This window comes from Plecotus auritus (genome assembly GCF_963455305.1).
Source record: "Plecotus auritus genome assembly, chromosome: 14".
In the NCBI taxonomy this organism is placed as follows: Eukaryota; Metazoa; Chordata; class Mammalia; order Chiroptera; family Vespertilionidae; genus Plecotus; species Plecotus auritus.
The window spans coordinates 15966757-15979625 of NC_137780.1; the positions used below are offsets into that span (position 1 = coordinate 15966757).

The window sequence follows — 12869 nt, forward strand, 5'->3', positions numbered from 1 at the left end:
TCTCCCTTCCTCTCTGTAAAAATCAATAAAATATATTAAAAAAATAAAAATAAATAAAATTATTTACACATCTGCTCCACTTTCTATTATAGTGCTCTTTTTTTCTTAATACATTGCAAGAACTTTTTGAATTGCAACCCTTTGACCATCATAGTTTACAAATATTTTCCCTGTTTGTAACTTATTCTTATTTTAAACTTTAATACAGTATTTAAAAAATATAACTTTCAAATTTTGTTAAATCGTTCTTTTTCTTTTGGGCTTTTGCTTTTGGCATCCTGATAGGGAAGTTTTTCCTCATCCCAAGAACATAAAAATATTGTATTCTATTACACTTATGGTATACATAATTTGTTTTTTAGATAATCTACCTATATTTGAACTGATACTTCTAAAAAATATATGTTTTTATTGATTTTAGAGAGGAAGGGAGAGGGAGAGTGAGAATCATTGATTGGCTGCCTCCTGCACGCCTTCTACTGGGAATCAAGCCCACAACCCAGGCCTGTGCCCTTGACCAGAATCAAACCTGAGACACTTCAGTCCTCAGGCTGACGCTCTAGCCACTGAGCCAAACCGGCTAGGGCTGAACTGATACTTTTAAAACACATTTACTAGCTTGTAAGGCAAGACACTTTATATTTCATTTTAAATGTTTCCTTGCCTATTCTTCTACATTTATTCTTGCAGATGACCTTAGAATCATTTTGTTAAATTTTCTTTTCCTCCCCCAAATCTAATTGAGAAGAAGTGCTTCCTTTAAAAAACACAAGCCAATATTATATCTAGACTAAGTGGCTGAACTATTTTTTCACTTTTTAAATATCTTAAACGTGGAATAGTTTATAAATACCATTTTATAATGGTGTTCTCACCAGCTGCTGAGTGGAAATAAATTTATGTAGTATCTATATGTATTTTCTCTTTCTTTGAGGTTTATTTTCCATAAAACTATTATGTAAAAATTCCTATGTAGTAGTATTAATAGTGGTGACAACAAAATATTTGAAAGAAGGTATGTGATGAGATTAAATTGTTGCTGTGGGAAGACTGACTAGTTAGCTACCTAGTCTGTTTCCCATTTCTCGCACAGTGGCTGGTACTGGATAGGTACTCAGTAAATAATTAAATGTAGTGTTAAATAGTTAATGAAGACATTATCTTTGTGAATTTATGAGTCTCAACCTTATAGAATTGATCAAATTGGGAATGCTAATATAGTCATTAATTTCATTTATGAGAGACAAGGTAGATGAACTAGAATGTAAGTTTAGCAATTTGCAATAAAGAATATATCTGTTAAGCATTGGAGTCATTTGTGTCAGTCCCACCAGTGCTTTTTAAAATTTTTCCCTGCAGGAAAAATTTTATTGGAAGTTTGGAATTGGAGAATGGCATTGGAGTAAGGGTAGTTACTCTAATGGACTTAAAGTTCTGATAGTCCCTGACAGGAGTGACATGTCACGTGGATTGACAATTTGTTCAATTGTCAGCACCCCCGTCTCTTGTGCATGAAGACTCCTACCTGGGTTTCTCACTCACAAATGTGCTCAGTGTCTTCCTTCCGGACGCGTTGTTTCTTTAGCTATATGATGATTTTACCATCAAATCTTGCTCTGTATTAGAATTAATTATTTTTTTAATCAGTTAGCTGCCACACGTCCAAAACGGAAACCATCCCCATGGTATTATGAATTTGCAATGAATATTATAAAAATAAATATGTTACTCACAATTGGGGTGTTCTTGAATATTTTCAGCTGAAAATTCTCACAAAAAATGAGTTTAAGTTGGTCAGGCTGCCACTTAGGGGAAACGTGTTTTTAATAGACGTGCGTGGCGTGTGGGAAAGGTCCAACACTTGCATCTACAGACGCTTCTGGTGTACAACGAGTTAAAATTTACGTGTTGTATCTGAACACGTTTACTTAACGCATTCGAACAATACAGAAATATCGTTAACATTCTGAGCCTTTATGCTAGATTTCATATCAGTTATTTTTTTCTGAGCTTATGTAATAAAGAGCTAATATGCTAATTAGACAGTACAGCAGAACGACCGTCTGGACGACCTTCCAGATGACCTTCCGGATGAAGCAGGGGCTGCAAGGGCTGAGGCAGCCGGGGCTGTGAGGGCCGAGCCCCTTGCACAAATTTCATGCATCGGGCCTCTAGTTTAACTATAAAACAGCCCATTGAAGGACTCAAACAGATACTTACACACCTTGTTTAAATAAATGAGGCACGTGGCCTGCCAGCCGCAAGTTTGACATGCTTGTTGTACACGAATGTTCATAGCAGCTTTATTAACAACTAGAGGCCTGGTGCATGAATTCGTGCCTGGGTGAGGTCCCTCGGCATGGCCTGCAGGGATTGGGCCAAAACCAGCAGTCCAACACCACCAGCCGCTCCTGCCTGCCGCTCCCGCCCATCCCGGCCCTGCTGCGCCTGCTGTGGGCTCGTGCCCAGTCAGTCCTGATTGGGAGAGGTTCGCACCGCCATAGTGGCACTTGGGTCTGGCACCCATTCTGAGGAGGGTTGAGGGGGCCAGGACGCGATCAGCCCTCCAGGTGGGCAGTGAGACACCCTTGCCGGTCCAGGATCTGGATCCGTCCTGCTAAAGTTCTCGCTGGTTGTTGGGAGCCACCTGGCAGCCACTTTTATATCGGTTCTTCCTTGTGGAGCATCTAGGGAGAGGAAGCGGCCTTGGTGCCTAAGGCTGACTTCCAGGAGGCCTGCAGTGCTGTCGGGATTGTGCGGGCAGCGCTGGTTCGTCAGTGCCTGGCCCGTTCTCCGGAGATTGGACCTGCAGGACTACTGAGGGAGTGAGAGGCTGCCACCGGGCTGGTGGGCTGCCAGGACGGGCCGGTCAGCTGAGCGGCACTCCCACTGTGGGGGCACACTGACCACCAAGGGGCAGCTCCTGCCTTGAGCATCTGCCCCCTGGTGGTCAGGGTGCGTCATAGCGATCGGTCGACTGGTCGTTCAGTCGCTTAGGTTTTCATATATATAGTTAGCTAAAAAGTAGAAACAACCCAAGTGTTCATTAATTAGTGAATGGATAAAAAGAATGATATATATAGTAACTTAGAGATCATATATCTAATATGTTCTGTGTTTGTGGCTCTGTTACCTTTGCTTATGAAGTTGCCAAAACCATATATACATATAGACTGCTTTGAAACTTTTCCATAATAACTCAGTTATTAAAAATATAAAAATACCTACTCTGTCAAAAGATACAATTTTAGGTGTTTAAAAGTGAGTAAGTCCTAGTTAGTTTGGCTCAGTGGATAGAGCTTCATCCCTTGGACTGAAGGTTCCCAGGCACATACCTTGGTTGCAGGCTTGATCCCTGGCCCTCGTCGGGGCGCATGCAGGAGGCAACCAGTCAATGTGTCTCTCTCACATTGATGTTTCTCTGTCTTTCCCTCTCCCTTTTATACTCTAAAAATCAATGGAAAAATATCCTCTGGTGAGGTTTAACAACAACAACAAAAAAGTGAATAAGACAATCTTATACTCGTGCTCAAGTATATGTTGTCAACATAAATCTCAGAAACATACCACTTGTAATTTTATTCTTTGTACATTACAAGTGTTTAGTGTATAGTCACAGTATATTTCATAATTCCTTATTACATACTAATTTAAAAGTGCACAATATATTTTATTTGAACATATAAACAGAACCTGATAAGACTAATGCAAGTTTTAACGTGATTTTAGTTATTACTCTTGTCAGTGCTCCCTCATATTTCTCCCCCCACTCTCCCTGCCTTAGCAATGGTCCTTGATTCTCATGCTACTCCCCTGAAGATGAGCGTCAGCATCTATAGTAGAAGGACTTGCAGGGGAAAGGCTGAGGGGGACAAAACTGGAGGAGGCACACCCCTGGAGACGTTTGAGAGGAAGCGGGGAGAGAAGCGGGAATGGAGGGAGGTTACACCTCTGGCTGCAGGGCTCCCTGTTCTCTGCCGCCTCGCTATGCGTGGAGGCTTCTTCCCGACTCCCACCGTGTCTCCTCCATCCACACTCTTTGTCTGTTGGAATCTCGAACGAGGCCCTTTCTCAAGCCGTCAGTGGCTTGCAGCCAGAAGTCTATGTTCCTACTGGATCTGGGCAGTAGTTGTGGGAGTCGGAGTGGATGGAAGGAGACTCCATGTTTAGATCTTGGGTTACATTCAGTAGGGAAAAGGGTATACCTTGCAAGGTATTCCTGGCCTTTCATATTGGAACTCAGAATTCTTTTATTTTTAGAATCATTCATTCACTTACCCATTCATTCCCTTATCCATTCATTCACTTAGCCATTCATTTGATAGTGTGTAGTGAACCAGGCAGTGTGCTAGGGGCTCAGATGGGAACTTGCTTTCTTCTTTCAAGTTTCAAGAGATCGTTTTTTAAAACTTAGAGTTGTTTTATATTTAATTCTGTTAAGTTTAGTATCTGTTTTTTAGTTTATTTTCCCCAAAAAACTTTTGGGGAGAAACAGGCAGCATATTACTATATTGGAAAGGCTTTGGAGCCTGACAGATTAGAGTTTAAATCCTATTTGTGCCACTTGTTGGCAATGTAATCTTCACTTTATTTTACCATTCTGAACCGGTCTTTTCTTTTTTTGAAACAGGAATAATAATACTGTAGTGAATGTGAGAGTGAGAGAAATTGGGACCGGTTGTCAGAATTTACATAAAATGATGACTTCTGGATTGGTGAGCCAGCTGTGTCAGAGTGGTATTGTGACTTACTGCAGAGACTAACGCTTCTGAGTTCAGTTTTACAGTCTTTTTTTCCACAGCTTTGGTTAGTTTTTTACACTAGTTCACTTTATTCTGGCTAGTGAAGTGAGGCCCCATAATTACACTTGACCTCCAATCAGAGGGAGGTTTTCAGAGAAACGTAGGGAAATGGGGTGGCAGATACCTCAGAAAATATGTGCCACAGTGAACACTGAACTGTGCAGCACTGAAGAAAGGCAAGGTGATGTTATCGTTAGATGGTGTATACAGTACCTGTGAAAGGCCCTCAGATATAGCCGTTCCTGGCAGGACAACAGACCCAATTGGTCCCTTATATGGTTTTGATTTTTGTCAGGGGCAGTAGTGTAGTGATCATTAAGTCTTTTTCAGTTATTGTAACGAGTATAAAGATTTTCTGCAATTTGTCTCATACATCCAAAATTATTTCAGTCACACCAAGTGACTGACATGGCCTTTTGGTGGATAGAATTCATGACTTTTTTCTTTTTTTTCTTTTTTAATAAATCTTTATTGTTCAGATTATTACAGTTGTTCCTCTTTTCCCCCCCATAGCTCCCCTCCACCTGATTCCCCACCCCACCCCATGCCCTTACCCCCCGCCACTGTCTTCATCCATAGGTGTATGATTTTTGTCCAATCTCTTCCCGCACTCCTCACACCCCCTTCCCCCTGAGAATTGTCAGTCCACTCCCTTTCTATATCCCTGATTCTATTATATTCACCAGTCCATTCTGTTCTTCAGATTTTTTATTCACTTGATTTTTAGATTCACTTGTTGGTAGGTATGTATTTGATGTCATTTTGTTGTTCATAATTTTTATCTTTACCTTTTTCTTCTTCTTCCTCTTCTTAAAGAATACCCTTCAGCATTTCATGTAATCCTGGTTTGGTGGTGATGAACTCCTTTAGCTTTTTCTTGTCTGTGAAGCTCTTTATCTGACCTTCAACTCTGAATGATAGCTTTGCTGGGTAGAGTAATCTTGGTTGTAGGTTCTTGCTGTTCATCACTTTGAATATTTCTTGCCACTCCCTTCTGGCCTGCATAGTTTCTGCCGAGAAATCAGCTGACAGTCGTATGGGTGCTCCCTTGTAGGTAACTAACCGTTTTTCTCTTGCTGCTTTCAAGATCCTCTCTTTGTCTTTTGCCCTTGGCATTTTAATTATGATGTGTCTTGGTGTGGTTCTCTTTGGATTCCTCTTGTATGGGGTTCTGTGTGCTTCTTGGACTAGTAAGTCTATTTCTTTCACCAGGTAGGGAAAGTTTTCTGTCATTATTTCTTCTAATAGGTTTTCAATATTTTGCGCTCTCTCTTCTTCTGGCACCCTAAAAATTCGGATGTTGGTACGCTTAAAGTTGTCCCAGAGGCTCCTTACACTATGTTCATATTTTTGGATTCTTTTTTCTTTTAGTTTTTCTGGTTGGGTGTTTTTTGTTTCCTCATGTTTCAGATCTTTGGTTTGATTCTTGGGGTACATTGATCTACAGTTGAGCTTCTATATATTCTTTATTTCAGACAGTGTATGCTTAATTTCTGACTGGTCCTTTTCCATTTTTTTGGCATTCTCATTAAGATCCTTAAAGGTCTCATTAAGTTCCTCAGCGGTTTTTAGAAGATTCTTGAGTAACCTTATAAATGTGGTTCTGAACTCTATGTCGTCCAATAGTTTGCTTTCCTCCATTTCTCTCCTTTGTGACATGTTTCTTTGTCTCCGCATTTTGCTGCTTCCTTGTGTTGATGGAGTGGCTTTGTGTGGTAGGTGACCTATAGGGGCCAGTAGCTCAGCCTCCCCAATCACCTGAGGTGGACGCCTTTGGTACACCTCTTTATGGGCTGAGTGCAAAGTCTTGGTGTAGTTAAACTTTGATTGCTGTTGGTAGACTGGGAGGAATTGACCTCCAGGCCAATTGGCTGTGAGGACCCGCTGTGTCTATAATGGAAGAACTGCTGCGCTGGAGACACGCTTATGGTGCAGGACTTGTTTCAGTGGGGCTTTGGTGCTCACTGAGTCTGCCTCTTGAATGTGTCACTTATGGATGTGAGGAGTTGAAATCTGGTGTCTCACACTGACCACTAGGTACACTGGCTTCTGGATCTCTAATGGGGTGCAGGTCAGCTACTGTCTGAGGCCACCCAGCAGGAGCTACAGCGAGAACTACAGTTTTCTCCTCTTTGCTTGGGGTTTGGAGGTTTTGGAGCTCTCTGACCCGGGCTGCAAGTTTGCTATGTTAAGCTGCGATAGGGCAGGCCATTCATATGCTAAAGCCGCTGCTTGGAGCTTGGGTGGGTTTGTAGGTTGTGCGGGGCGGGGTCTCAGGGCGTCACTAGGCTAGGGCATGGCAAACTGCAATGGCTGCCAGTAAGCCGGCTCTGCGTCTCCGACCCGCGTCCCAGTGTCCGGGGCCCCAGCACAGTAAACAATTATTCCTGCCCACAGCCCTGCAAGCAAGCCACCCTCACTTTCCGACCCGATGGCAGACAGTCCAGCTTCTCCCCGTAGGAGTTTGGGTCCCCCGCGTCTCCCCAGAAACTGGAGTTTGGAGTAATCGGGAGCTTGTCTCCCTTCGGGCTGAAAAAGCAGCGCTCCCAGTCGCCCGTCGCCAGCCCGATTCGCACGCCTCTGTATCTCAGCTTTTCAGCGCTTGTGCACCCCTCAATGCTGTTTGCTCTTTCCTTCTAGTTGTAGAACTTCCACTCAGCCAGCTTTCCCATGGTTCTGGGTGATAGACGTTTTGTCTTTTAGTTGTAATTTTGAAATTGTTGTGCGAGGCAGCAGTTTAGGTGTTTACCTACGCCGCCATCTTGGATTCTCCGACTTTTTACTTAGGTATCTTTGTATGAAGCATTTTTGTTAAATATTGCCAATGAACTTCTGGAGGTAACGTATAATCAGTTTTTCTCTATCCTCCTCTTCTGAGATTCTAATTACCATTGGATGTTGTCTCATAGTTGCCTGAGGCTGTCCATTCTTCTTCTTCTTTTTTTTTTTAAATATATTTTATTGATTTTTTACAGAGAGGAAGGGAGAGGGTTAGAGAGTTAGAAACATCGATGAGAGAGAAACATCCATCAGCTGCCTCCTGCACACTCCCTACTGGGTATGTGCCCACAACCAAGGTACATGCCCTTGACCGGAATCGAACCTGGGACCCTTGAGTCCACAGGCCAATGCTCTATCCACTGAGCCAAACTGGTTAGGGCGAGGCTGTTCATTCTTAAGGTCTTTTTACTTTAGGTTGTTCATTTCTATGGATATATTTTCAAGTTCATGGGCTCTTTTCTCATTATTTTCATTTTATTTTGAAGCACATCCAATTCTATAATTTCCATTTGGTTCTTTTTAAAAAAGACAGACTATTGATTGATGCTTTTTCTTTGAGCATATCCTATATAATCCTATATAATAAAAGCCTAATATGCTAAGTTCAACCAGTCGCTATGACGTGCACTGACCACCAGGGGGCAAATGCTCGGACTGGTTGGTTAGCTTGCTGCTAGGGTCTGGCCAATCAGGCTGGGTGGGACAGGCTGGACATGCCCTGGAGCCCTCCTGCACTCACTCCCTGGCCCTGCCCTCATCATGCACTGGTGGGGTCCCTCGGCCTGGCCGGGTCCCTCAGCCTAGTCTGCGCCCTCTTGCAATCCGGGACCCTGCCAGGGATGTTGGAGAGCTGATTTCGGCCCAATCCCCACAGGGCAGGCCGAGGGACCCCACTGGTGCACGGACCTCTAGTCTGTAATAGTTGTTTTAAGGTTTTTGCCTGCTCACTTCTGCTAATTTCAATATCTCAGTAATCTTTGAGCAGATAATGAGTAACTAATCCAAGGAATCAGACACATTTTGTGGTTGTCTTGAAGATAAGGGAGGCAAAGATCAAGTTAAGTTGATAGAGACACTTAATGAGATCTGCTTCAGTTACATCCTTTGGCCTGTTTTAGATTCTTTGTTGGAGGTGGTGGATAGCTCTGAGTTTATTGTGATGTTAGATTAGATTAGTTGCAATCAGAACTAAGAGTGAGAGGCACCAGGTATGTCCTCTTGAAGCAGAGGTAGGGTCACGAGGACAAGTAGAGTAGTGAAAAACTCTTGAGCAGTGCTTCTTAAAGATGTGAATGGAAAATGGTTTTGAACTATGTAGTTATAATAAGATTATCATCTTACTTGAAGGATCAAGTTGCTTGTTTCATGTAGTAGGTTGAAGGAACTATAATCAACCAGTCATTTATTATTTACTAGAGGCCCGGTGCATGAAATTCATGCACGGGTGTGTGTGTGTGTGGGGGGGTCCCTCAGCCCAGCCTGCACCCTCTTGCAATCCGGGACCCCTCGGGGGATGTTCAACTGCCAGTTTAGGCCCAATCCCTGCAGGATCCCTGTGGGCTCAGGCCTAAACTGGCAGTTGGACATCCCTCTCGCAATCCGGGACCACTGGTTCCTAACTGCTCACCTGCCTGCCTGCCTCATCTTCCCTAACCACTCGCCTACCTGCCTCATCACCCCTAACCACTCTGCCCGCCTGTATCATTGCCCCTAACTTTCTGCCTGCCTGCCTGATCACCCCTAACCACTTGCCTGCCTGCCTGATCACCCCTAACTACTCGCCCACCTGCCTGATCGCCCCTAACTACCTCTGGCTGCCTGCCTGATTGCCCCTAACTGCCTCTGCTTTGGCCCCTGCCGCCACGGCTTAGTCTGGAAGGACATCCGGAATAACGTCCGGAAGGTTGTTCAGTTGTCCAGTCTAATTAGCATATTACACTTTTATTATAGACTAGAAGCCTGGTGCACGAGATTCGTGCACTCAGTGGTTCCCTCAGCCCGGGAGCCCTCAGGGGATGTCGGACTGACAGCTTAGGCCTGCTCTCTGCTTAGCACTGCTGCAGAGACGGGAGAGGCTCCTGCCACCGCTGCTGCGTTCGCCAGCCGTGAGCCTGGCTTCCGGGCTTCTGGCTGAGCACCACTCCCCCTGTGCGAGCACACTGACCACCAGGGGCAGCTCCTGCGTTGAGCGTCTGCCCTCTGGTGGTCAGTGCGCGTCATAGCGACTGGTGGTTCTGCCCTTTGGTCGGTTTGCATATTAGCCTTTTATTATATAGGATTTTTCTTAGGACCATGCCGTCAAAGAACTTTTTGTGTGTGTGAATAATAATACTGGTAATGGTTTCTCATATTTCTATAGTTGTTCACAGTTCAGTTGTTTTTATCTAACTTGATCACTGAAATTAAAGTTATATTGTTAGGTTTAATAAAAATGTTAAGAATATCCATAGTTTCTCAGATTTGAAAGAATATTAAGTAAATTGTAAAAAGATTCTGGCCAATAAGCAAAATTTTGAACTAACCATTTTCATTAAATTGAATATAGATCTATTCACATATACAAGTTTAAAAAATTTCCTTGAGAACTTAAATGTATAAAAGAGTGCATAAAACTTTTCGTTCAGTTCAAAAGATGATAATAAAATTAACATTCCTGTACCATTGATCCAGCTTAAGAAATTAACAGGATCTTAGGAAACCCTGTGTGTCTCTTTTCCCTCAAGAATAAATCATCACCATGAAATTTGCTTTATAGTTTTCTCAGTATTCCTATACAATATGTTTATTTTTGCTTGTTTTTAAACTATGTGTAATGAAATCACTATATTTTCTGTGACTTCTCTTCCAGGTATGTTTTGAAATTCATTCTTGTTGGTTAAAATAGCTGTGGTTGCTCGAGCCGGTTTGCTCAGGGGATGGAGGGTTGGCCCACAGACTGAGGGGTCCCCGCTTTCATCTGGTCAAGGGCACATACCGGGTGTAGGCTCGCAGCCAGTGGATGTGTGTCTCTCACATTGATGTTTCTCTGTGTCTCTCCTTCTCCCTTCCACTCTCTCTAAAAATCAATGGGAAAAATATCCTTGGGTGAGGATTAACAACAAAAACAAATGTCAATTTATTCCCTATAATTAATAGAATAATGTCTAAATTCCTCACATAGTATTCAATGTCTACCCTTCAAACCAATCAAAGTAGCAAAATTTACTTAGTCCTCATGTTCCAGTTCATACGTTACTTCTGTGAAGTATTAACATGCACATAATATAATAGATGCTTCACTTTCACTGACCCCTGTATTAGAAACTTAATCACATTGTTACTATGCGTGCAGCATACTGTCTGTCTTTCCTGAAGACAGAACTTCTGAAGGAAGGTACTATACTTGTTTTAAACTCCGGTGATTGCCACCATGCTTTATATAGTTTGGATTCTTGCTAAAGGAATGTTAGAAGGATAAATGAATGTGAAGTAATTATTAATTGATTTGGTAGGAATTGCTGAAGTTCTCTCTGGTGACATGAAATTTGCTTTTGCTTCTTGGACCTTTGTGTTAAAATACGTATCTAGCATTGAGAGTTAGAGTACACAGAATGTTTATCATGAGAATAAACTGGCCTCATTTGTTATTTTGCATTATTTCATACGTTATTTGGTGTTTAAAGATAATTTTCTTCACCAAAATGTAATTCATATATAAGAAATAAAGGAAATATATAATTTTCTCATGGAAATTAAATCTATTATCTATATAGTTTGATGAAATTATTAAATATTTTGGCTTAATTCTTAATCATAACTTGAATTCTTATTGTTTAAGTAAGAAATACCATTATTTGTATTAGTTTACATCACATTTCATTAAGAAAGTAATTGATGTTGCTTTTTATTTCAGCTAAACCATTTACTTCTAAAGTGAAACAGATGCGATTACATAGAGAAGACTTTGAAATATTAAAGGTGATTGGTCGAGGAGCTTTTGGAGAGGTAAGAATTTATAGCAGGTCTGCTAATTGTTTTGGAAGCTATTTTATACAGTATGAAAAAATTTAACTGAAATACTTTTTACTCTGTTGTGATACGATTAATCAGAAAATCTATTAAAGTTTTGAGTGAAATACTTACACGTGGAATTTTCCCCTAAATATTTCTATTCTTCGTGTGTCTTTGTGAGATTGGGTATGTTTCTGGACTCTGTTTCGCTGGTCTGTTTGTATCCCCTTGTGCCAATATGACATTGTCTTAAATTATTCTACTTTGTCTTGATATCTGGTAGTGTATGTACTCTGACTTCTTCCCTCTACTCCTCTATTCTTGGCTCTTTATATTTTTGCTAGAGGCCCAGTGCATGAAATTCGTGCAAGGGTAGGGTCCCTAGGCCTGGCTGGCGATCAGGGCTGATTGGGGCCTCTCGGCTGCTGGCCAGGGCCTTCCTTCCAACTGCCGCTGGGGCCTTTCTTTATTCTGTACTGCCCCCTGGTGGTCAGCGCATATCATAGCAAGCAATTAGTCTCCTGGTCGAATTCCAGTGGGGACAATTTGCATAATAGGCTTTTATATATAGACTAGAGGCCCGGTGCACGAAATTTGTGCACTCGGGGCAGTGGGGGGGGTCCCTCAGCCCGGACTGCACCCTCTCGCAGTCCGGGAGCCCTCAGGGGATGTCTCACTGATGGCTTAGTGTTGCAGAGGTGGGAGAGGCTCCCACCATGCTGCTGCGCTAGCCAGCCATGAGCCTGGCTTCTGGCTGAGCGGCACTCCCCCTGTGGGAGCACACTGACCACCAGGTGACAAGCTCCTGCATTGAGCATCTGCCCCCTGGTGGTCAGTTCGTGTCATAGCAAACCGGTCGTTCTGCTGTTCGGTCCATTTGCATATTAGCCTTTTATTATATAGGATAGATAGATAATTTTAGACTCAGTGTTTCAGTTTCTACTTACTCTTTTAAAAATACATATTTTTTTAATTGATTTTAGAGAGAGAGGAAGGGAGAAGGAGGAAAGAGAGAGGGAGAAACACTGATTGGTTGCCTCCTGTATGCACCCTGACTTGGGATGAAACCCACAACCTGGGTATGTGCTCTGATCGCAAATCGAACTGGTGACTTTTTGGTGCATGGGATGATGATCAACCAACTGAGCACACTGGCCAGGGCTCTACTACTCTTTAAAATTTTTTAAGATATATTTTTATTGATTTCAGAGAGGAAGGGAGAGGGAGAGAGAGATAGAAACATCAATGAGAGAGAATCATGGATCGGCTGCCTCCTGCACGCCCCCACTGGGGATC

General features: G+C 42.6%; 1 protein-coding gene across 11 annotated transcripts in view; it reads left to right on the forward strand.

Annotated features, from left to right (window-relative positions):
• The window catches only part of CDC42BPA (CDC42 binding protein kinase alpha), a 203235-nt gene that overhangs the window by 25953 nt on the left and 164413 nt on the right, over positions 1-12869 (forward strand). For all 11 annotated transcript variants that reach the window (XM_080651309.1, XM_080651299.1, XM_080651303.1 and 8 more), the window contains one exon: positions 11476-11567. In XM_080651309.1, the coding sequence (XP_080507435.1) occupies positions 11476-11567 (92 nt within the window). The remainder of the gene's footprint in view (positions 1-11475; positions 11568-12869) is intronic.